Source organism: Coffea arabica, chromosome 2e (assembly GCF_036785885.1).
Source record: "Coffea arabica cultivar ET-39 chromosome 2e, Coffea Arabica ET-39 HiFi, whole genome shotgun sequence".
Classification (NCBI taxonomy): Eukaryota; Viridiplantae; Streptophyta; class Magnoliopsida; order Gentianales; family Rubiaceae; genus Coffea; species Coffea arabica.
Window position 1 is genome coordinate 1473960 of NC_092313.1, and position 21543 is coordinate 1495502.

General features: G+C 36.5%; 1 protein-coding gene and 1 pseudogene across 1 annotated transcript; both read right to left on the reverse strand.

Annotated features, from left to right (window-relative positions):
* Window positions 1–1439: 1439 nt before the first annotated feature.
* LOC113729957 (uncharacterized) lies at window positions 1440–11791 on the reverse strand (annotated as a pseudogene).
* A 300-nt stretch (window positions 11792–12091) lies between these two features.
* LOC113733396 (bidirectional sugar transporter SWEET3-like) lies at window positions 12092–14096 on the reverse strand. The gene is made up of 6 exons (XM_027259767.2): window positions 13857–14096; window positions 13700–13736; window positions 13245–13467; window positions 12940–13101; window positions 12567–12686; window positions 12092–12465 (listed from the first exon to the last, which is right to left on the reverse strand). Exons 1-6 carry the CDS (start codon window positions 13891–13893, stop codon window positions 12286–12288), a joined length of 759 nt encoding a protein of 252 aa, XP_027115568.1. The 5' UTR covers window positions 13894–14096; the 3' UTR covers window positions 12092–12285.
* Window positions 14097–21543: the final 7447 nt, after the last annotated feature.

The window sequence follows — 21543 nt, forward strand, 5'->3', positions numbered from 1 at the left end:
AGTTGTTTGGTAAATGAGTTTCAGGTCCATTAATGGGGTATCAAAGGCAATGATAGACGGAATTTTTGTTTGGTTAATGTCGATTGGAATGAATTAATCGGATTGATTACCCTCCACTGTGGGTTTTTTGATTACCTACTTTTTTGTCTACTTTCAACCTCATTCACCTTACTTTATAAAATATGAAAAACAAAAAAAAATTCAGAAAAAGCTCCCCTCTTTCTACTCTCTGATCCAATTTATTTTCTCCCTTTCCCTCTACCTCGATCTCTCTCACCCCATCGCCACTCTTCCCCAATCTTTATCTCTCTACCCCTCTCCTCTATTTCCTTCCCTCTCCTCCAATCTCTCTCTCCCTCGCCTCCTCTCATCACGCGATTTTTATTTGTTTACTCCCTCATTTTTTTTTAAATTTTAGTATTTTCTCCCCTTTCTCTATGCCACTCTTGTTGACCTTCCTATCTTTTTTCTCCCCTTTCTTCCACTTGTGAAATTCCCCCCCCCCCCTCTCTCTCTCTCTAAACACCTTCGGGTGGATGACAAACAAAATTTTATCAACCAGAGGCAAATTTCGCAAGCTTGATGGACCGTTGTTTTGGTTTCAAATTTTTATGATTGAATCTTATTATTTGGGTTGATTTTGATGCCTAATTGGCTATGGATTTTACTTTGTACGGTGAGGACCATTTTTGTTCGAAATTTCAAGAGTTTGGTCTTAATTTAGTTGGAGCGTTAGTGATGCTGCTGAAATTCATGATTGTGTTAAAGATTTTTATTTTTTTTCAAGAAATCAAATATGTATATCGAAGTCAGAATCGATGGCGTTGGGAAATATCCGACGATCTATGGCCGCCACTGGTAGTTGCACTTGTGGAGGTTATAGTACTTGTAATGTTTAATGGTCAAAGGGGAGGAGGAGGAAAGAGAATAAAAAGGCGGGGAAAAGAGCAAAAGCAAAATCAAAACTCTTGAAACTTTCTCCTGAATTTATATAATTACCAAACACTTTATGAGTTTTTATGCAAAACCATTGTGATTAACTAATTAATCATACCTATAGTGATTGTGATTGAAGAACTTTAACCAAACACCTCCTTAGCATCAATCTTACATCTCGACCGAACATTCAGCATAGCTACGTACACAAAACGCACACAAAGAAAACTTCAAGTGCCCCGTCATGATACTCAATTGGTTCACCAATGAGCCAGAACGAGTCAGAGCATAAAATTAGAAACAGCAGATATGCCGAGGGACTAAGAAAATTTGAGCTTGCCAGCCAAGGTCTACCGCTTTGTCAAGCACTATGAACCAAAATGCATGCTTACTACTACTTGGAAAGCTGAATCTGGGAATATAAATAGGAGAATTCCCTCCCAGAAGCTGGTCCAAGTAACAAATGCGGCCGTGCGGGGACTACAACTAAACGTAGCCGGGAAGAGGCGAAAAGTAATAAATTAACTGCAAACTAGTACGCCTGACGGCGAGAAAGTTATAAAAGTTAATATACATTACACCCAAGTCTACCGAGAGTTTTCAAAACCCATTTAAATCCACAAGAAGTTGAAGAGCAGAATCTTGCCGTTGAAATCCTAGATAACAGGTAAAAAGGAAAAAATATTTTATATTTTAAATTGACATCTCCCCATATCAGCCAGGCTTCACTTTACCTCTTCGAACTCTGCTTATCAGACGAATCACTTCAGCCTGCTCCAAACAACACACAAATCTATGATATCAAGAAGATGCAATTAATTGCAATGCTACTGTGGATGATAAGGAGGCATTGCTGCAGAATGTGGCAGACCGTTCTGGCCGTGCAATGGCATCATCCCAGGGCCCATTTCAGGTGGCATGTAAGGGTGATTATGCATTTGCATGGGCATTGGTGGAGGTACTGCCGGGGCAGAAGTGTTCCAGCCTACTGAAGGCTGCGGCATTGCAGTACTTTCAGGAGGTGGAGGATAGTGGGCTCCATTATATTGGTGAGCAGCAGGACCACCCATTGCAATTGGCTGCTGCCCCAAAATTGAAGGCTGAGAGCTCATCATGGGGGCATTTGGAATTGTGTAATCTCTACTGCGATCGTTGTTGACCTGAAATCAGCTTACGCAAAATTTAGGTACCAAGGATCGTAACAAATAAATTGAAGTTGTAAAGAGAAGGCTTTCTTTGCCTAAAGATTTTGCACCACAATTCTCCATTATTAATTTAAACAATAATTTATAATGCCAACAATTCACTTTCATGCAGAAACAGTCGTAGATTATCCACGTAAGCCTGAGCTCAAATTTTGCCATGCATCTGTGTGAAGAGCTAGACATGATTATGTAAACCACACCAGAAAGATGTAAGCAAGCTGATTTGTTTGCCTAGTCTTTTATTGAACCGATAAATCATGCAGGAAAACTATCCTTGATCGTGATATTTAGATGCTGCATCTCAGGTGGACTAGCATCAAGGTTGACAGAAATATTCCCCTACTCAAGATACATCTCATGAAATGACACTGTAAACCTCCCGATCTGTGGATTATCTGGCAACAAGATCGAGGAGGAAGAGTGATACATATGAGATGCAGCATCAAACTGCAGTGTATCTGAAAGAAATGTTCTGCTCATTCAAGAAAAGTAACTCTGGGGAAACAGTGAACAGGTAAGCCTTAATTCTTTCAATTTGCTGGAGATGAGTCAGATTTACAGGCAGAAACAAAATTCGATTATTAAGTTGTCATGTCATTTATTATCAAATCCTAGGCCACCTGAATGTAGCAGCAGAACAAAGTCTGACAAAAATTTTAACCAAAAAACATCTAGGACACATGGAAGATCTCGCTGATGTAACTCCATATCCTTCTCCTAACAGCAAAAGAAACATCTGACTCTAATTTCCCTTTTCCTCCTTTCAATTTTCTTCTTTTTTATATATTAAGAAATTTTCTGTCTCTTTCCCTTCTTGTTTCCTTTTTTGTTGGGCAGGAGAAGAGGAATAAGGATGAGGGGGAATTCTTCTTCCACTTTAAATAAAAAAATGCAAAGATAGAGCACATAAAATTCTAGTAAATTGTTGCTGATAAGAAACAAGAATAGCCTAATCAAAACTCCAGGCTACTTCCCCAGTTTAAGAAATATAACACAGCATGTTCACTACTATATTGCTCAAATATGGAGATGCAAAGCCATATCATTAAAGCTTAATTGTAGTACCATCTCTGAGGTTTCTTGCCTTCATGATAAGAACTAGGTGCAAAATGCCAACCATCGTAGGATGTGGAGACCAGAAAAGGAAATATGCATCAAGTGCTAACCTTTCTCTCATAGGAAAAGCATTTCATAAAGGATTTTCATGAAAGATGAAAATACTTTCTTGCTGACTAATGGATTCAAGATAAGACAATTGATCTAACTGTTCAGCCACCAAAAAAAATGGAACGAAAGAGAAAAGAGTGATGTACCTTTATACTGAGATCAGTGTGGCGAGAATAGGAAATATGAAGCTTGCAATACCCACCATCATATATGCAGTGTCCCTCTAGGGCTTCCTTTGCAACAACAGCAGTCTGGACATCTGGAAGACTATTGGTTAGTACTTACTGCACAATCTAAAGATATGCTAGCAATCAAAAAACAGTTTTTGCATTTTATATGTTCCTTTTCTTTCTAAAGTTGATTGGACCAATGATTGATGTTTAAGAAAACATGATATTCAGATAAAAGTACCAAGAGTTTTAGACATCAGAAGAATGAAATAAAACTGACAAACTGAAGTTAGATGATCAGATTACTCTGTTAATATTTTTCCCCTTAAAGCAATCAAGAAACCATAATAACAAGCATCTAAGCTCTTTTCTCAGGAAAGCAACCATGAAAATAGGAACTAAACACATCATCTTACTGAAGATTACTACTATTTCAAACTCATTACGACCTGTGCAGACTTATTTGGTTAGTCTCAATGCTAAAGAGAACCAAAGAAATCTAATCCCAATAACCAAAAGAATAAGTATAGGCTCTATGTTTTATTACCAGGATACTGTATCAATGCCTGAACGCCACCATTCTTATCAAACATCGCAATCTTTAACACAGGGCCAAAAGCAGAAAAAACCTGAAAGCAGATTAAATACAACAATCAACAATTAAGCAAAGTTGAAAGTTACGAATTATTTTAAAGCTTTCTCACAGCCATAGGGCTTACCATATGCAAAACATCCAAGGTCACAGCATATTGCATGTTCTCAATGGAAGCAAGAAGAACATTACTCTCAGGCTCTAATTTCTTCCCATCTAACCCTAAACTGAGCTGAAGTCAGAAAAACATTAATTAGATTATAGTACCAATGGAGTCCAATATTGAAGAGGCCATTTGCTATATATACTTATATCACCAAAAGCAAGCATGTAAGTTTAGAAATTAGAAGAAGACATCCAAGGCTGAAAGAATAAGTGCAATTAAACTACTGTATCCAAAAAGGAAAAAAATTAGATTACCAATTTAAGTTGGTCGAAATCTAATTTTGCAAGTATGCAAAAGTAATAAAAATAACATATGATGGTTATTAAGCCTGTTTCATGCTACAACGGGTGGACAAAGAGGCAATAAGACGCAAAATAGAGGGCATAGTCCCAAATGCTATCCCCCAGGTGATACTTACTATCCATGACTAAACAAACTTCAAGTATTGTAAGAAACAGCTCTTCCAATTGCTTACCTGACCACTAGCATCTATTGCAGAAGGTGCCACAGGGAGGTTAGGATTGGTGTAATCCCTGAATAAAAGAAGTTATGGTGCAACACTTCAATCAAGAGACATCCAGCATAAGACAGGCATAAGAGAAAATAAAAAACATGAAACAGGATGAAAAAAGTATGAAATGATTGACAGAAGAAATTACCATTAACAATACCTGCTACGATGGGACTGAAATTTAACACTCAAATCAGTATGTGCAGAATATGTGATTCTAAGGGTACAAGGTCCCAGCTGCGGAATTAAATACCTGATACATGGACAAAAAAAAAAAGAGTCAATTAATGCACGTGTCAACAGGCTGAGCATTTACTAGCAAAAATAAGGTTAAGAATGTACTCTGAGCACATAATTGGGATGCAGGACGCAGATAAGTTAAACAACAGGAAAATGGCAGTTCATTTTCAAGCAATGAACGAAAATCACTTGGATAACCTATCAGGTATATTTTCCACGGAAACATGATGATGGAAGAAATGATTTATAATCAAGATCATTCCACACACAAGGAGCATGCACAAAAGAAGGCAACTGTGAAGACTACATCAACCAGAAAGTTATAAAGGCCTCTCTATCAGTTTACCATAGCAGAAATGTGGAGTTACAGGGCAACAGGGGGTATGCTAAACCAATAATAATTATCATTACTCAATAAAGTGATGTGAAATGATAAAAGAGCAAGAGGTAAAATGGGGTAAGGAGCATGCATGTACCCCGTTATGGTAGATTCTTAAAAAAAGCTCCCGAAAGATGTCCAGCCCCTACACATTAATGATCCACAAGACTGGGCTACACCCCAAGCCCAAAATTAAATTCAACATCACCTGGGAATGCTTCTTCCATCAAGGGCATCCTTCGCAGAAGAAGCAGTTTGAGCATCAGAAAATTGGACTAAAGCCTGGAAAAGAAAATAATTCATAAATGTGACAAGTTGGAACCAAAAGTACCTAGTATTAAATTCCAAAGTCGTAGCAGTTACGCAAACCTGAAATCCAGCTGTCTTCTCAAACGTTGTAATTTTGTGCACAAATCCAAAGGCAGAGAATACCTGAAAGATAAATTTAACTTTCAGGAGAATAATCCAAGTTGGAAATTTTCGAGAGAATAAAACAACCAGAAGTACACAACACATCCTCTGCAGTTAAACAGGTTTTTATCCATGACCACGCTGAGGATATCGTACCCAAAGAAACCAGAAAACTTGTGGAAGTTCCAATTTCAGTGCCATAATCATAATTGAACATTCAGCTTCCACAAGAAGTATTAACTACAACGGAAACAGAAACAAGGCAGAAAGCTGGTAACATGCAACTGGAAAAAGATGAAGGGCAAATAGACCAACTTAACTGTACCCAAGCCAAAGGAAATGAAAGAAATTTTAAGTTTCAGGAGGGTTATCCGAGTGGGAAAAATTTTCCAGAGAATAAAACAAGAAGTACGAAAATATCCTCTGCAGTTAAGACAACTTTTCATCCATGACCATGCTGAGGATATAGTACCCAAACAAACCAGAAACTTGTGGAAGTTCCAATTTTAGTCCCATTACCATAATTGAACATTCAGCTTCCACAACAAGCATTTACTACAATGGAAGCAGAACAATATAGAAGGAAGAACACATGAAACCGAGAAAAGGCAAACAACAAATAAACCAACTTAACCATACCCAAGGAAATGAAAGAAATGGTTTTAACAAGAAAAAAGAAGCGATAGTAAGAAATTATTTAGACTACCAGAGAGAAGAAAAAAATAATTCTCCTTTACAAATGTTAAAAGTTAAGAGAATAAAGTGTTGAAATATTCTTTTTCTGTATATAGTTTTTCTTGATCGAAAAAAGATTTATTTCAGTGGCATTGGTAATGAAGAAAATAAAAAATTTCACTAAAAGACCAATTTGTGTCTCATGACTTCTCTTCATTAGATCTTTTTCCCTGTTCCTAGTTCTGTCAAATAAAGTTTGAAACTTGAATGATAATTAATCCAGAATCTAAGGATAACACTGCACCTGGATCATTAAACTTAACAGCTGCACAATGAAGTCTATCAAACTAAAGAGCAAGAAAATTGCAACAAAAAAGAGGACTACGACATTACCCTACAAAGAGATGGAACAATCACATTGTTTATATTCAGCATCTAATAATTCTGCAACGAGGTGACGGGAGAGACAGGGCGTATACAGGAAACAAGAAAAAGAGTTAAAAGTATTTCACACCCTTCAAAAGAACTAGTCACGGAAATATGAGTAGGAAGTAGGGTAGAAAGAGCCAGGAAAGAGAAAGAAGACAAACACACATTCGCTCTTTCTCCCGATGCAATAAGCTGCCATTGAAGATATTTCCTTGACATAAGCCTGCTGATCCATTCACATTCTAGTCAAACAACAGCTTCACAAAGCAGGACATATACTACAGCCAAACCACCAAAAACCCTAGACATTTGGTTCTACTGAAGATAAACCTTCTAATCAGGAACTAATAACAAAAGGTACGTTATTGCTTACCAAGTGAAGAACATCAATGCTTACGAGGCGTGCATCATTACCCTCAATTGTCACCAAGAGTACATTCCCAGCAACATCTGCAGTAGTTTTGTTGTTCACTATTTCTTGCCTGTTCGAATACTGTAGGTAGACGGTTTTCCCTCGTACCTGAGCTGGTTCGGAAGATGAAGCATAGTATGATATCATTGCAATTGCTTGATTCAATTCTGCCTGCACCATTGATAGAGAGAAGTAAGAAGATTAAGGTCGAAAGTAGAGCAGAAAGAACTAGGGCAACCAAAAAAAAACAATGAGTGGGAAAACTTACAAACTCTATAAAAGCTTGATTACGATTTGATCCAACATTACACTTTGTATTGACGACTTTACCAAATGGCTTCCCCAATTCAATCAGTTCCTCCTCTGTACACTCCCATGGTAAATTTCTTAAGTGGAGAACCTTGGATGGGGGCTGTGTGTAGCGGAATTGAGGCTGACTGGAAACAGATGCCATTCCGCACCACAAAGCCTAGCTACAAACAAGAGAAATTCATGGTTTTATCTTACTTGTACTAAAGATCGTTAAAACTCATATATCATCCATGAAAATTGAAACTTAGAATCGTTTGACCAATCAATAAATCAATCACAAATTACATCGCAAGTTATGCATTACAGATTCTCTTACTACAGTGACCCCCACCAAAGCCACCACACTCAGATTAATACGAATATGTCAAAGTCGATGGTATAGTTCAGCGGTAAAAGAAGGACGAAAAATGAAAATCAGACCACGTCAATAACCTCAAGTAGAGAAACCAAAAAACTAATTCAAAGAAAGAAAGCAATCGACACATAAAACTGAACAATAAGCAGCAAATTACTTCGGTACATAGCAAATATTTAAGAATTGACAGATTATCGACGTCAATCCAAAATCGATCTTGGATAAAGACTTCCACATTCAACGGCAAACAATATACAAGTCCGTAGACGGGACCGGGAGGCGGTGCTTAGGCGGAAAGGAGAATAAATTGGAATAACTGAAATTAGGGCACCAAAGGGGAGAAAGGAGGAAATTGGAAAAATTCGGCTGAGGGAACTTTTACCTGAGAGATTAGAGACGAACGTAAAAGTCGATGGAAGCTGCGAGGATATAGACGGCTGTAAATCGGTAGGTCGGAATTGCCGAATCGGAAGTGGGAGTCGAGATGCGAAACTTGGCGCCGGGTGGGGCGTAGGTATGCACCCTGCGGAGGTTAGCGCAATGAGATAGGAATCTCGAAGCTGGAGTTTCCAAGCACAGGAGGCCCGGCCTTATGGAATGAGAGTCCTAATACCTAATACCTAGTTGTTTCTTGGGATAATTTCAGAAACCTCCCTTGAGATTTCTGACAATTTCATTGACCTCCCCTGAGGTTTCCACAATTACACTGACCTCCCCTGACAGAACTTGGAACCCAATTGCTGACATCATATAATGCAAAATTACTATTATACCGAAGATATTGTGTGGTGTTATGAGACTAAAATCTGATAAATAAGTCATTAGGGTACAAATTAAATCTTTCAATTTCATTAACCAACTTACCAGTTAGAGTTCATCCTTTCCATGTTCTGCATATTAACAAGATGTTGTCATTTGTTGGGTACTTTTATGGGAAAAAATTGAAACAGGAATTTTAACAAGATGTTGTAAAATCAATAATATATCGATCGATACTGTAAATTGTTTCATTTCACACGCGCTCAGCCATTATGGATATCCCTCTTACTTGATCTGCTACAGCTTTGCTCGGCCCATTCCCTGTTAAATTTCTCTAATTGGGCTTCAACGAGCGGAAACCCAAAATAAGGAAAAAGGGTTCACTTTTTGCCCCGAACTCAACCTATTATTAAATATATTATATGCAAAAAATACTAAGCTTATATATTTATGAAGTATAATTTTAAATTTATTAATTATATATTACTTAATTAAAAGAATAATGCTTTAAGATAAGCACACAATTATTTTACACACTCTTATTTATTTTGCAACATGTATAAGTATTAAACATATGAAATATTTAATTCACTATTATTATTTGAGTCTGACATAGTTTATGTTGAATCCACTATTATGCAATAACTTCAATATTATATTGAATCCTAAACTCATCAATTATTTTTTTTTTCACAAATAAATATGAAGGAAATTAACGAGTGTTCTCATTCTCGCCACCAATGGCACATTACGAAGAGCCAACTTGGAGAAGCATTCAAATGATTAATCATAAGGAAATTGCATGTACAAACGAGCGCTAGGAACAAATTGGGCAGTATGATTGGTTACATATTTCTAAAATATTACTACTTCAGAATCATGCGGAGAAAAAACAGGTATAGACAGACGATATTGAAGCACCAAATACTCAGGTCTGACTAAGGAGAACATCTTTGTAAGGAGTTGCAGGGACAATAGCAATCTTCCCTTCCTCCGCAGGCCTTTCCCTCCTCCTAGAGGACTCCTCTAAGATGAACGGCACCTGGCCTTCTCTCAAGTCAAGCAGTCGCTCTTGTGCTCCACCTCGCAGTTTCTCCAACTCTAATCCATCACCTTGCTGCATCTTGAACACTTTTACAAGATTTGCTAGGCCCCCAGCGAAGAATAACAGGCTCCCAAATATGCCAATCCATACCCACGTCAAACCCTGCGAACCAATACGTGAAATATAGAGATCAACTTCCCGAATAGAAGCAAAGCCGGAAGATCAGTCAAAAAAGTTTCAAGCATGGGTACTACTCTTGTCTCTGGCCCAGGATTTTGTGCTCAGCCATAAACAATTTGACTTACCAATAATTTCATACCGTGATGGATATGTCCTGTCTGCTCTCTGCTGTTAAGGATTGCTCCTACCAGAAACAACAAGCTTCCCATCAAGAATGGAATCTGGATGCTCTCTTGCAAGATCTGAACATGCCCACCAGCTCTCTCATAGATCTGACAGGAGTTTTGGATTGAACCAAGTAGCCATAACGCTGAGCCAGCAATCAGCATGTTCAACGCATGCCGCTCTTCCTTGTAGTAGTAGCCATAGCCTCTTTCATCCTACGCTTGTGAAAAGGTTTCCACACGAAGGAATTACCAAATTAAGTTATCGAGTACAGAAGCAATGTGTAATAAACGTCTTCGACCTTTATTATAACCTTCACACAGCTTCAATATAATTAAAAATGGTTACGAACCTAAAAAGCAGCTTAATTAGCTAACATTTACACATGCCTTTCAAGGCATAAATTGTGCGTATGAAAAAAATCAACGAAATGCAGTCTCGCAACTCTTCAAGAACTGAAAAATTGTGTTGCAACATTTATCAACAGTCACCACGCATTGGATGCAATAGACAGGAGCTAACAGTCAAATGTAGTGTAAGGGATTAGCTTGGAAAAAAAGTTGATAATGCAATTATATGATCGAATTCCAGGAGATCACTGAAATTGGGAATCAATATTGCAGCTATATGTTCCTACCGGCCAAAAAAAAAAGCAGCTATAATCAGAAATGATAAACCCTAAATTGGCAAATTTCCTCCACATGTAAGCCCATTATGGGGTTCGAGTTGGAATATAAAACATCTCAATCCCAAAAACTATTAAAGCTGCAAACAGAAATTGATCTAATTGATCCTAACTAGCAACTGGAAAGGCTTTCTCTGCTTAAAGAAAAGCTGATGATCTTCTCCTAGTCGTAGTATAACTTCTTGATTTACCCCGTCAGACAGTCTGCTCTGCTTACATGTAACCAGACTGTAGCGTCAGATTTGATGCTTTTGACGCTGAAGAAAGGGGCATCTTTTAAATTCGAAGCCCTTGGAGAATAAGATGTCCATGCATTCCTCAAATGATGAGCAATAAAAACAGGAAGTGCAGTGAATTACAGTGCCGTCATTTTGGCTGAAGCCAATCGGTATTTGCTAACCAATTCACCGGCAGGGAGAGTATAATTGGTTCCCTATCCTTTGGATTTACCAAAACAAACAAACAAATAAATAAAGACGTAGCGAAGTCGGAGAGTTACCCGCAAGAAAAGAAACAAAATTCCTAGGAAAAAGAGAACGGTCCCGAATGTCTGAAGTACAGGTGCAGCAAACTCCACAGCTGCGAACTGGGTATCAAACTTCAATATGTTCAATCTACAATCGATCCCAGAAAGGTGAGCAATAAGATCGTGTACATTCACTAAAGCAATAACCGGGAGGGCTACGAGTAAAAGAACCAGCCCTGATCTGGGCTCTCCGGAAAGCTGAGCGGCAAACCCACTCAAAAGCACGACGGTAGCAAACGCGTATAGCCCAGCGTTGATGTACTCTAGCCTGTTCCGGGAAGATCTTGGCCCGTACATTCGGCTCTCCCGGGCTGATGCAAGCTTCACCATACTCAGCAAACACGCGAGGGATTGTGAATGTGATTTCGCGAGGAGGAAAAAAAAAGAGTGCAGCAGATGAATGTAGAATTAGTCAGAGATCGAGTCTTGCGAGCCAGAGGAACTGGAATGCAATATCCGCTTCAAATGGAAGAAAGAATTGAGAAGCTTGGGGGGGGGTTACGTGTCTTCGTGCATGTAGTACATCAAAGCATCCTCCTCCTCATCCCTCACGGTTTTTTTTTTTTCTTCCAATATTATAAATCGAAAAAAAAAAAAGAAAAGAAAAAACCTGAACCCGGGATTCCGATTAAATACTACACCAGTACTTAAGACACTTATGTGTTATCTTGAGAATTTTGTGTTTAGATACACCAATTAACTCTACTCCTCTCTTGTCTCAAATTCATTCGATACTTCTCCAAGCTAGCTTTGATTGACAATATTAGTTCATGGATTTCTTAAACCATGACTTCCTTTAAAAACCGAACGAACGTACACAGTCATCATCTTCTTAGTAGTTTAGTAAACTTTATGGACAAGCGGTACAAAATTCTTGAATCCTTAACATTTGAACTGAATTTCACATAGCCCTTATTCAGGGAGAAGTAGCAGTAGATTAATTTCATATCTTGGACTCGGCAACCTCACTGAGCAGAAGCTGCATGGAGTTGCTCTTTTGGCTTCTCAACATCTGTCGCTTCACTTTTTCGCCATCCTTTTGCTGCATCCCGTTTCAATGCTTCTTCCATGAATCCATTTTTCCTGTACTTGCAGTAGAGCAAAAGCTGAAAGATGCCTAAAGGGCTGCCAACCAGATTTGGGGACTGCAAATATCATAATTGAATTACTTTCTTAAGTAACAAATTCGGCTGGAAAATCCATAAGGAGAAAAACTATTCGTTGAGCTCCTGATATTGAGACAAACCGCGAGGAAAAGATCATGGCTCAGTAATCCGTAAGTCATCCAAAGGGAACTGGCAAGAAACGAGAAAAGGGACAAGTAGAACGGCATAAATTCAACGCTCTTGGTTTGTATCACTTGTTTCTGTCGCACCACACAACAAATATTAGTGGTCAAATTAAATACTAATGATAATAATAATAATAATAATAATAATAACAACCCAGCTGATAAAAATGTGCCTTGTTTCCAGAACTTCCCTTGAAATGAACCCCCCCCCCCCCAGCCTTTTCCAAAACAACAACAACAACAAAAATCGTTAAAACCACTATAAACATGTCGATTTTGAAGAAGCTGAAAGACCTGAAACTGGATTTTGCATTGGAAAATGACTCACCACAACCACCAGAGGAGAACCATACATTGCCACTGATGCTATCAATCCAATGGTTCCTACGAGTATCTTTCGGTGGGAATGATCGTGAAATGCAAAGACTGATAGTAAAGCAATGACGCAGAATCCAAGGATAACTGATGTTGTTAACATTGCAACCTTCTTCTGCACAGCGCTCATCAAAACAAAGAAAGATCAGAACTTTGTTTGTTTCAAGAAAAGGCCAAATGTTACAGTGCAAAATCATCACAATGGAATTGTGTTGTCGCAGGGTGCTTTCCATTATTCCTGGGCTAGAAGTAGCTTGCCTTGGCATTTGCGGGGGCAAAACAGAAGTATATGAATACGAAGGAGAGCTCCAAAAGAATTCCTAAGCCATTGATCGTGACCACAGGGACGTTTTCCCAGCCATTACTCACAACCGGCAAGCCGTACCATGTATAGAGGAAACAGTTCAATAACGCAATGGTGTATGGAATGCAAGAAAACTCTTCAGTACTTCTCTTTCTCATGACTCGAGAAAAAGTCAATCTGCAAGAATAAGTATGAAGATAAAATATATATCAAATCAGTAGAATGTTATAAATTTCTTGAAATATTTTGGAAACTTGTAAAAAATTAACACATGCACGAGCATGTTTGGATCTTTCAAACAAAAAGAATGGTAAAACTTTATGAGATTCAATTTGCCCGTTGAAGCTATTCTTTCCCAAACCAAAATATTAACTTCAAATAAACATCAGAGCAAATCAGTTTGAGTTACATAGGAGCAGCATAGAGTAACATGGAGGCGGCATTCCCTGCAATAAGAAACACCGTGCAGCCAATAAATTCCTAGACACAAAAACCAATTGAAATTCCATGTCATAATAATTACCTGGAAGACAAGATGAAAAAAAAAAGAAGATACGTAGGTATACCCATAATTCCCACAGCCAAACGCAACCTATCTCCCATGTTATAATCTTTGGAAACGAAAAGTCGAGGAAGAACAAACACACCAGAGGAAGCTGGGCAAATGGCAAGGTATGTTGGAGTGTTGCGCCTTCACAGTTTCAGTGTCAGGGTCATATATATATAAAACCATGAAAATAATATATTATCCAAATACATAAATAAAAAAGAAATTAAGTAGAAAAAATTGTGGATGGAAATAATCAGTGTTTTTGCATCGCCCGCCGAATTTATACATGGAAATGCTCCATAAGCAATAGTGTTAGCTTTTGATAATGAGACAGAGAATTTATTTTGTTGCTAGCAGTAATATTTTGGTTGCGTCAGTGGAAGTGTCACTGGACTTCCCCTAATTTTTTAGGTTTTGTTTGGCAGATATAGCACAGGAAAAACTAGAGACCCAATACTTAACCTTTGTCATGGCACTGGTTAGCATGTTAAACATTTAATTTCAAACAGCTCTTCTACAACTACAGGATCAACCTCTAGTAAAACTTATACAATTAAATTGGCAAATTCCGCGTGTTGAGGTCTAATATTTGCTTCAATTTTCCCAATATTCAGAACAAGCATCATAATTGAAGATGTAGCTCTGAATTTTCAGAACAGGTATCATCCTCTAATGTTTAATTTATGTTCCTCCATATTGTATAGAGAGATCCTCAGATGCTTGGCGGCCAGGAGGAAACAGTTGTCGTGGTTCCTCAGATGCTTTGCGGAATCCATTTGATTCTGCAAGTGATCAAAGAAGAAATTCTACAGCAGCGGATCAAACTTCTGGTGGGTTCTATTCCATGGCGAATTGGATTTAACTTTTGGAGCAGAAAATCAATCAGAATGAAACCAGAGTAGTAGTCTACTAGTATTAATGGGCTATTATTCATTTACAGGGAAGAAGCAGTTGCTAATCAAATTCTATTATGTACTGTACGAACTGCGAAGATGGGACACCTTTTAAGGATGTCTTTTTCATCACTTCGGGACTCTGATGCTATGCAGCATTTCTTCTGATGCCTGTGAGGACTAAACAAAGGGAAAAAAAAAAAGGAGATGATGAGATATGGTTCCCTTTAGTTCTTCTACCAATAATAAAGAACATTCTCTATCTCTTCAAGCCAAGCATCAGAAGCAATCAGCTGTTCTGATGCTTGATGCCAACATTATATTTAACTCTGGTGCTTGAATGTTATTCCAAGAAATAGACATATTAACTTTTCTAGTAATGATATTGTTAATATCCCCTTTGGGGCTCAATGTCATTGTCAAATCTACCATAGTGATTCCGGGTTCAATATCGTTAAATTACAGCGTGCTTTTCTGCAATTTTGTGGTTCTTGACTGGCTGAACCATGTCCGCTTTAAAGTTGTATAGGTGTCATGCAGCAGTTAGTTGAGTCAACCACACTCCAATTGATATAAAAATGTACTAGTAAGGGTTGGCACAGCCAGTGCCCGCCTTGAAGCGTTTTTTTTTTTTTTTTTCCAAACGCTTGAAGCCTTGAAGCGTTTAAGGTTAGCAAAATTTGATGGAATGTTTGTCAGTAGAGTCTCGAGTGTGAAAGAATACGTAAAATATGTATATTACTGAAATTGAGAGAAATTGGATTATCAGTATTTAAATTTGAACAAATTAACTTTGTCATTTTTTTGTCAATTTTTTTGAGTCATTAATATATTAATATTTAGTTAAAATATGAGTCATTAATGCTAACTGAAATTACCACCAAGTATACCATGCAAATTTGATGAGAAAAATATATACGTCTTTATTACATTTCATTAAGATACTTTTTTTTCCTCTTTTAATGATAGCTTTCAAATATACATTTTTTTGTCATTGTTACTGGATTTATAATTGGCTACATTTTTCATTTAACAAATTTAATTCAGTGTCCAAATTAATAATATACTTATATACTCTTTTGTTTTAAAATTATATGTATAATTTGTTTAGCAAATATACATTGAGAAATTGAAAAACAGTAGGATTAATAATGGTTAGCATTTTTGCAGAAGTTTTTTTTTTGTTTGATAGAGGGACATCTATATATGAATTGGATTTATAGCTTATCAGTAAATTTGCTTTTCAAGGCAAAAGAGAATAAATTGAAGTACATTAACATAAAGGATAGACAAATACAAGATAACAGAATTAAAACATACGATAGGTAGCAAGTCAAAGCAGCTAAGTCGAAGTACATTAACACAAATGATAAATAGATACAAGATAATTAAATTAAAAAACAAGTAGTTCAATTATTAAGCACATAAGCATTATATTGTTCGAAACTAATTTTATGCATAATCATTGTGAAGGTTCATTTAAGTCTTCTGGCCAGCTGGGACTTGTTCAGCTTCATTAGGGTTAAAAACGAATCGAGCCGCTCGTTCGAAGCTTCATTAGGGTTAAAAACGAATCGAGCCGCTCGTTCGAAACTAATTTTATGCATAATCATTGTGAAGGTTCATTTAAGTCTTCTGGCCAGCTGGGACTTGTTCAGCTTCATTAGGGTTAAAAACGAATCGAGCCGCTCGCGAGCGGCTCGATTCAAGCTCGAGTCGAGCTCGAGCTGGAACTGGCTCGAGTCGAAATCGAGCTCAAAATATTAAGTTCGTTAGCTCGCGAGCCAGAGTATATATATATAATATTTTTTATTTTTTTATTTTAAGTATATATATATTTTTTATTTTAAGTATATATATATTTTTTATTTTAATAGTAAAATTATATATATATATCCTTAATATTTTTATTATTTATTAAAAAATATTATTTTATTTATTTTTTAAAAAATAAAATAATTTTTTTTTTTATTTTTTCGAGCTCGAGCTCGAAATTGCCGGCTCGTCGAGCTTGGTAAAATTTAGTCGAGACTCGGCTCGATTAGCCCAAAACTCGATTCGACTCGGCTCGTTTGCAGTCCTAGCTTCATAGCTTATGACAATGGTAAAAGATGTTCCTTTGATTACTTTTTCTCTTGGAGTTGTTTTCTTAACAAAGCACAGGAGTCTCTTTCTTTGGAATATATTAAGTGGCAATGTTAGTTCAATTGTATAACTTTAAATGACAATAAAAACATGAATAAACATAAAGTCAAATGTTACTAAATATTTGAACATGAACAAATCAAAATAAATTTGACACAGAAAAATGTACATTGCATTAAGCAAAAATAATAATCTTGTTCTTTATAATAGGATAGAATAAATTTTAAATAATATTTTTCTTTACATTAACTTTAAACGATAACTTATTTTGACAAATATAATTTTAAATAATAAGGTTGAAAACTCGAATAGAAATAATTAAATCTTAAGTTAATTTGTCAAATATAAGTTGAAATGTTAATGTAAATAGTAATAAATATAAATTCTAATTGAATTATATGTGTTCAAAATAGAGAGATTGAAAAGTCTACTCAAAATAATTCAACCTTATAAAGAAATGGTAAATGCAATATAATTTGGATCATTGAGCACATTTAAAGCAATGCAAATCCATAGAGAAAGCAAAAGAGAAAACTCAAAATTCAGACAATAAAAATATGAATAAACATAAAGTCAAATGTTACTAAATATTTGAACATGAACAAATCAAAATAAAATTGACACAGAGAAATGTACATTGCATTGAGCAAAAATAATAATCTTGTTCTTTATTATAGGATAGAATAAATTTTAAATAATCTTTTACTTTACATTAACTTTAAATGATAACTTATTTTGACAAATATAAATTTAAATGATAAGGTTGAAAACTCGAATAGAAATAATTAAATTTTAAGTTAATTTGTCAAATATAAGTTGAAATATTAATGTAAATAGAAATAAATATAAATTCTAATTGAATTACATCGGTTCAAAATATAGAGGTTGAAAAGTCTACTAAAAATAATTCAACCTTATAAAGAAATGGTAAATGCGATCTAATTTGGGTCGTTGACTACATTTAAAGCAATGCCAAGTCCATAAAGAAAGCAAAAGAGAAAGCTCAAAATTCACGCAAAGTGCCATGTGTCAGCAAAAGGGATTGCTACAGTAACTATGGCCTTTTGTTTATGTTATAGTACTAGGAGGTTATTGGCTGTGCTAAGCACAGCCTAGGCCCCTATAATCTGTTGTCATATCCAAACTTTTTGCATGTTTGAAGAGGGTTGTTGACCTGCTAGGTTTGGTAGCATAGGCGGCTGGAATTGGACTTGCTGAGGATAAATGTGCCGAATTTGTGCTCAGAAAAGCCGTGTGGTAGAGAGAAAGGAGGAAAAGGGTTCAACGGCAATTTGGGAAAGAAACAGTGCAATGGCAAAAGAAGGAAAAGAAATAGAAGGCTTGAAGAGGGGTGTTGACCTGCTGGGTTTGGTAGCAAAATCTCCTCTTCTCCGTTTCTTCCACTCAGATAGCCGAATATGAACCTGCAAAAGATGCTACTGTTCTACCAATTTTCTGAACAAAGCATTGTACTTTCTCTCAGTTAGAACCACAAAAACCCTCCACATGCACGTGATTGCACTTGCCCCAAGAATCAGCTTCTTTTAGGGATTGTACTTGGTTTGAATTTACCAGTGAATTCGTCCTTTTTTCTGCTGCTACGAAGTGATTCAACGGCAATTTGAGAAAAAAAACATTGCAATGGCAAAAGAAAGAAGAGAAATAGAAGGCTTCGGACAAGAGAAGCTTTAGATTCAGACAATTTGCAAGAAACATTTTACCCTGCCATTCCTTAAAAAAACAAAAGCATATATTTTTTGTCATTCAGAAATTATTGCATTCATTTGCTCAACAAAAATTTTTGTTGTCAAAATAAAAGACAAATGTTCACATATCAATAAATTAAAATAAAATTTATTCGAAAGTGTGTATTCTGTTAGTTGGCTATTTCATTTTTGCATTTATAACAAATTGGAACCAATTTCTTTTCTTCTTTTTTTTTTTTATCATTTTCCCACTTTGAAGATATCTTTTTCTTTTCCTCCGAGTTCAAAAATAGCCAAGGTTTGATTAAGAAAATTTAAATATTTTTTTAGCATGTAGATTAAAATAATAAAATTCTTTCTATCAAATTTGGATATTTCTTTTAATTTTTGAAAATGTGACAATTTTTCTATCATTTTTTGACGGCTTCTAAAATAGCAAAAGTTATATTAACAACGTAGCAAAAAAATAAAAAAAATATAAACTTTCAAAAAGACGAATAGAATTCTATGATTTTTAATAAAGTCAAGTTAATCTGTGAAATATAAGTTTAAATGATATTTCAAATCGTAATAAATATAAATTCAAATAATGATAATGATAATAATATTATAATTGGATTACATCTGTCCAAGACCTAGAGCTTGAAATCAATTTTAAATATTTCTTTTTGTTTTTGAAAATACGATGATCTGAAAAATACTCTCTCAAATTGGCATCATAATAAATATAAATTGAAATAATGATAATAATAATAATAATTTGTAATTGAATTACATCTATCAAAAGCTTACAAATTGAAAAATTCAATAAAAATAATTGGACCTCATACTTGAATGCCAAGGCCAGACCAAATTTGGTCATTGTGCAATGCAGTCCAATCTATCTATCTACCGTTGCCTATAAAAAGAAAAGGAAAGAATGAAAGCTCAAAAATTCACCAAGGATACCATGTGTCAATGAGACAGCATGCTACAGTAACAGTGCAATGGCAAAAGAAGGCAAAGAAATAGAAGGCTTCGGACAAGAGAAGCTTTAGATTTAGACAATTTGCAAGAAACATTTTACCTTGCCACTTGTCAGATAATTAAGAAGCCATGTGGCAAGAGGAAAGAAAAACACTAAACCTTGCTCTTTTCTTATATACAAGGTAGATTTTCTTCTACCTATATAGTAAAAGCGCAAATGGGGTTGTCAAGTGTGGTGGTTTTGTGCTGACGTGGCTCGCTTTTATTGGCTGAAATTTGGTCGTCAATCGCGTGGGGCTTGTGTGCTCTTGCTGGGAAGTGTAATTCTTCTTCTCTTGCTTTTGTTTGTCCAAGAGAGAAGAAGAAGGACCTTCGGTTTTTTGGCTGAGATTTGGTCGTCAATCGCGTGGGGCTTGTGTGCTCTTGCTGGGAAGTGTAATTCTTGTTGTCTTGCTTTTGTCCGAGAGAGAAGCAGAAGGACCTTCGGTTTTGACAATATATATAAACGTTGCCAGCTGAGTGAGATTGGCGCCTGCTGATGGTTTGATTGATGATGATAGCTGTTTGGTGATGGGCTCAATGTGGTTGGTGTGCTTTGACGATACTGCCCTTCTTTTAAAATCAGATTCACCGTTACATCTGACTGAGTTTCTTCCTTCTTCCTTCTCTCTGCGCTTTGGTCAGAGAAAACTTCAGCTCTGCTCTATAGAGCTGCCGAAAAAACACTTTTCCCTCTTTTCTTTCTTCTTTGATGATTGACAAGACTAGGAGCTCTTTGTTTGTCCGATGTATGCAGGGGTTTCTAACCTCCTAATTTGGCCTTTTCCAGCGCTCGTCATCATGCACCGCGGTAATTGTGCCTCATTTCCATTGCTCTTTTTTCCTTGCCCTTCAGCTGCTTTCTTCTTCATTCTGAGCTATTGTCTTCTTTCTTTCCCCCGCTTTTCCAAGCCTTTCTGAGAGCTGCTGTCTTGCTGCCTTCTTGCATAAGGTTTATTTCTGTTGTTATTATTTAATTTTAGCTCCTTCTGAAACCCTTGTCTGCATTGTTGTGGTTATTTGTTTTTTTTAGCGGCTAAATTTTATGCTCTCTTGAGTTGTTACTGTTTAGTTGCCTCTTTGATTTGCTTTTCATCTCATTTTACTTCTTCCCTTTTCACTCATTCGCCCTAATTTAATTTGGTTTTTTCTGCCAGAACCTTTTCCCCTGCTTTTCCCGTGTTCCCCCTGTGAACAATTCTTGCATTGCTGTGCTTTCTTCACGTTTTGTCCTGCTACTCTTACTGCGTGCAAGTTATCCTTCCCCGCCTTCTACCTATTTTGAACCTCTTAGTAAGCATTTCTTATATTATACGCCATATATTTTCAGACAGCATTCTGAAGCGTACCCCTCCCTCTCTTACAGGAGGGATCTATTTTGTGAGAAATGCTTGTAAGGATTACTGTTTCAGAAATACTTATTAAGAGGTTATCTTCCCCCCCCCCTTCAGAAATGCTTGCAAAAATAAACCTGCCATCCATCTTATTAAGAGGTTTCAGAATTGCCTGCAAGAAATGCTTGTTCTACCGCATTTTACTCTTTGGAATTGTATCTTCTTACCCTTTTTTCCTCTTGTTGGTTTATTGGATGCTGAAGCAGGTTCTGGCCTCTTCTTTGTTGCTCTGCTGTTGGCTGATAGAGGCTTAAGGTTAAGGTGACATTACTTATCCTCCCTTTCGTATGTGCTTTTACCTTGCTCCTGTCCAATAATTATTTGTTACGTGGTTTTATTGGTTCACTTTTAAATGTTACCAGCTTGGCTCGAACTTTTATCTGCTTTTCCTTATGTGCTCTGTTCCATGCTCCTGTCCGAGGCCTGTGCTTTAACTTTGCTTCACTCTTATCCTTTTAAATAATAATAATACTTACTGAATTCCATGGTTCTGTGTAAGGACTGCACTTATCTTTCTTTTTTTATGTCTGCTGAGTTTCATTCTCCTGTGTGAGAGCTGC

Excerpts from the sequence above, each read along its gene's own strand:
- LOC113733396 (XM_027259767.2), bottom strand. The coding sequence starts at position 13,893 with ATGGGAGATAGGTTGCGTTTGGCTGTGGGAATTATGG. Across the intron at positions 12,687-12,939 it reads GTTCTCCTCTGGTGGTTGTG|AAACAAGTGATACAAACCAA; the intron begins GTGAGTCATTTT and ends GTGGTGCGACAG. Across the intron at positions 12,466-12,566 it reads GCCATGATCTTTTCCTCGCG|TCCCCAAATCTGGTTGGCAG; the intron begins GTTTGTCTCAAT and ends TGATATTTGCAG.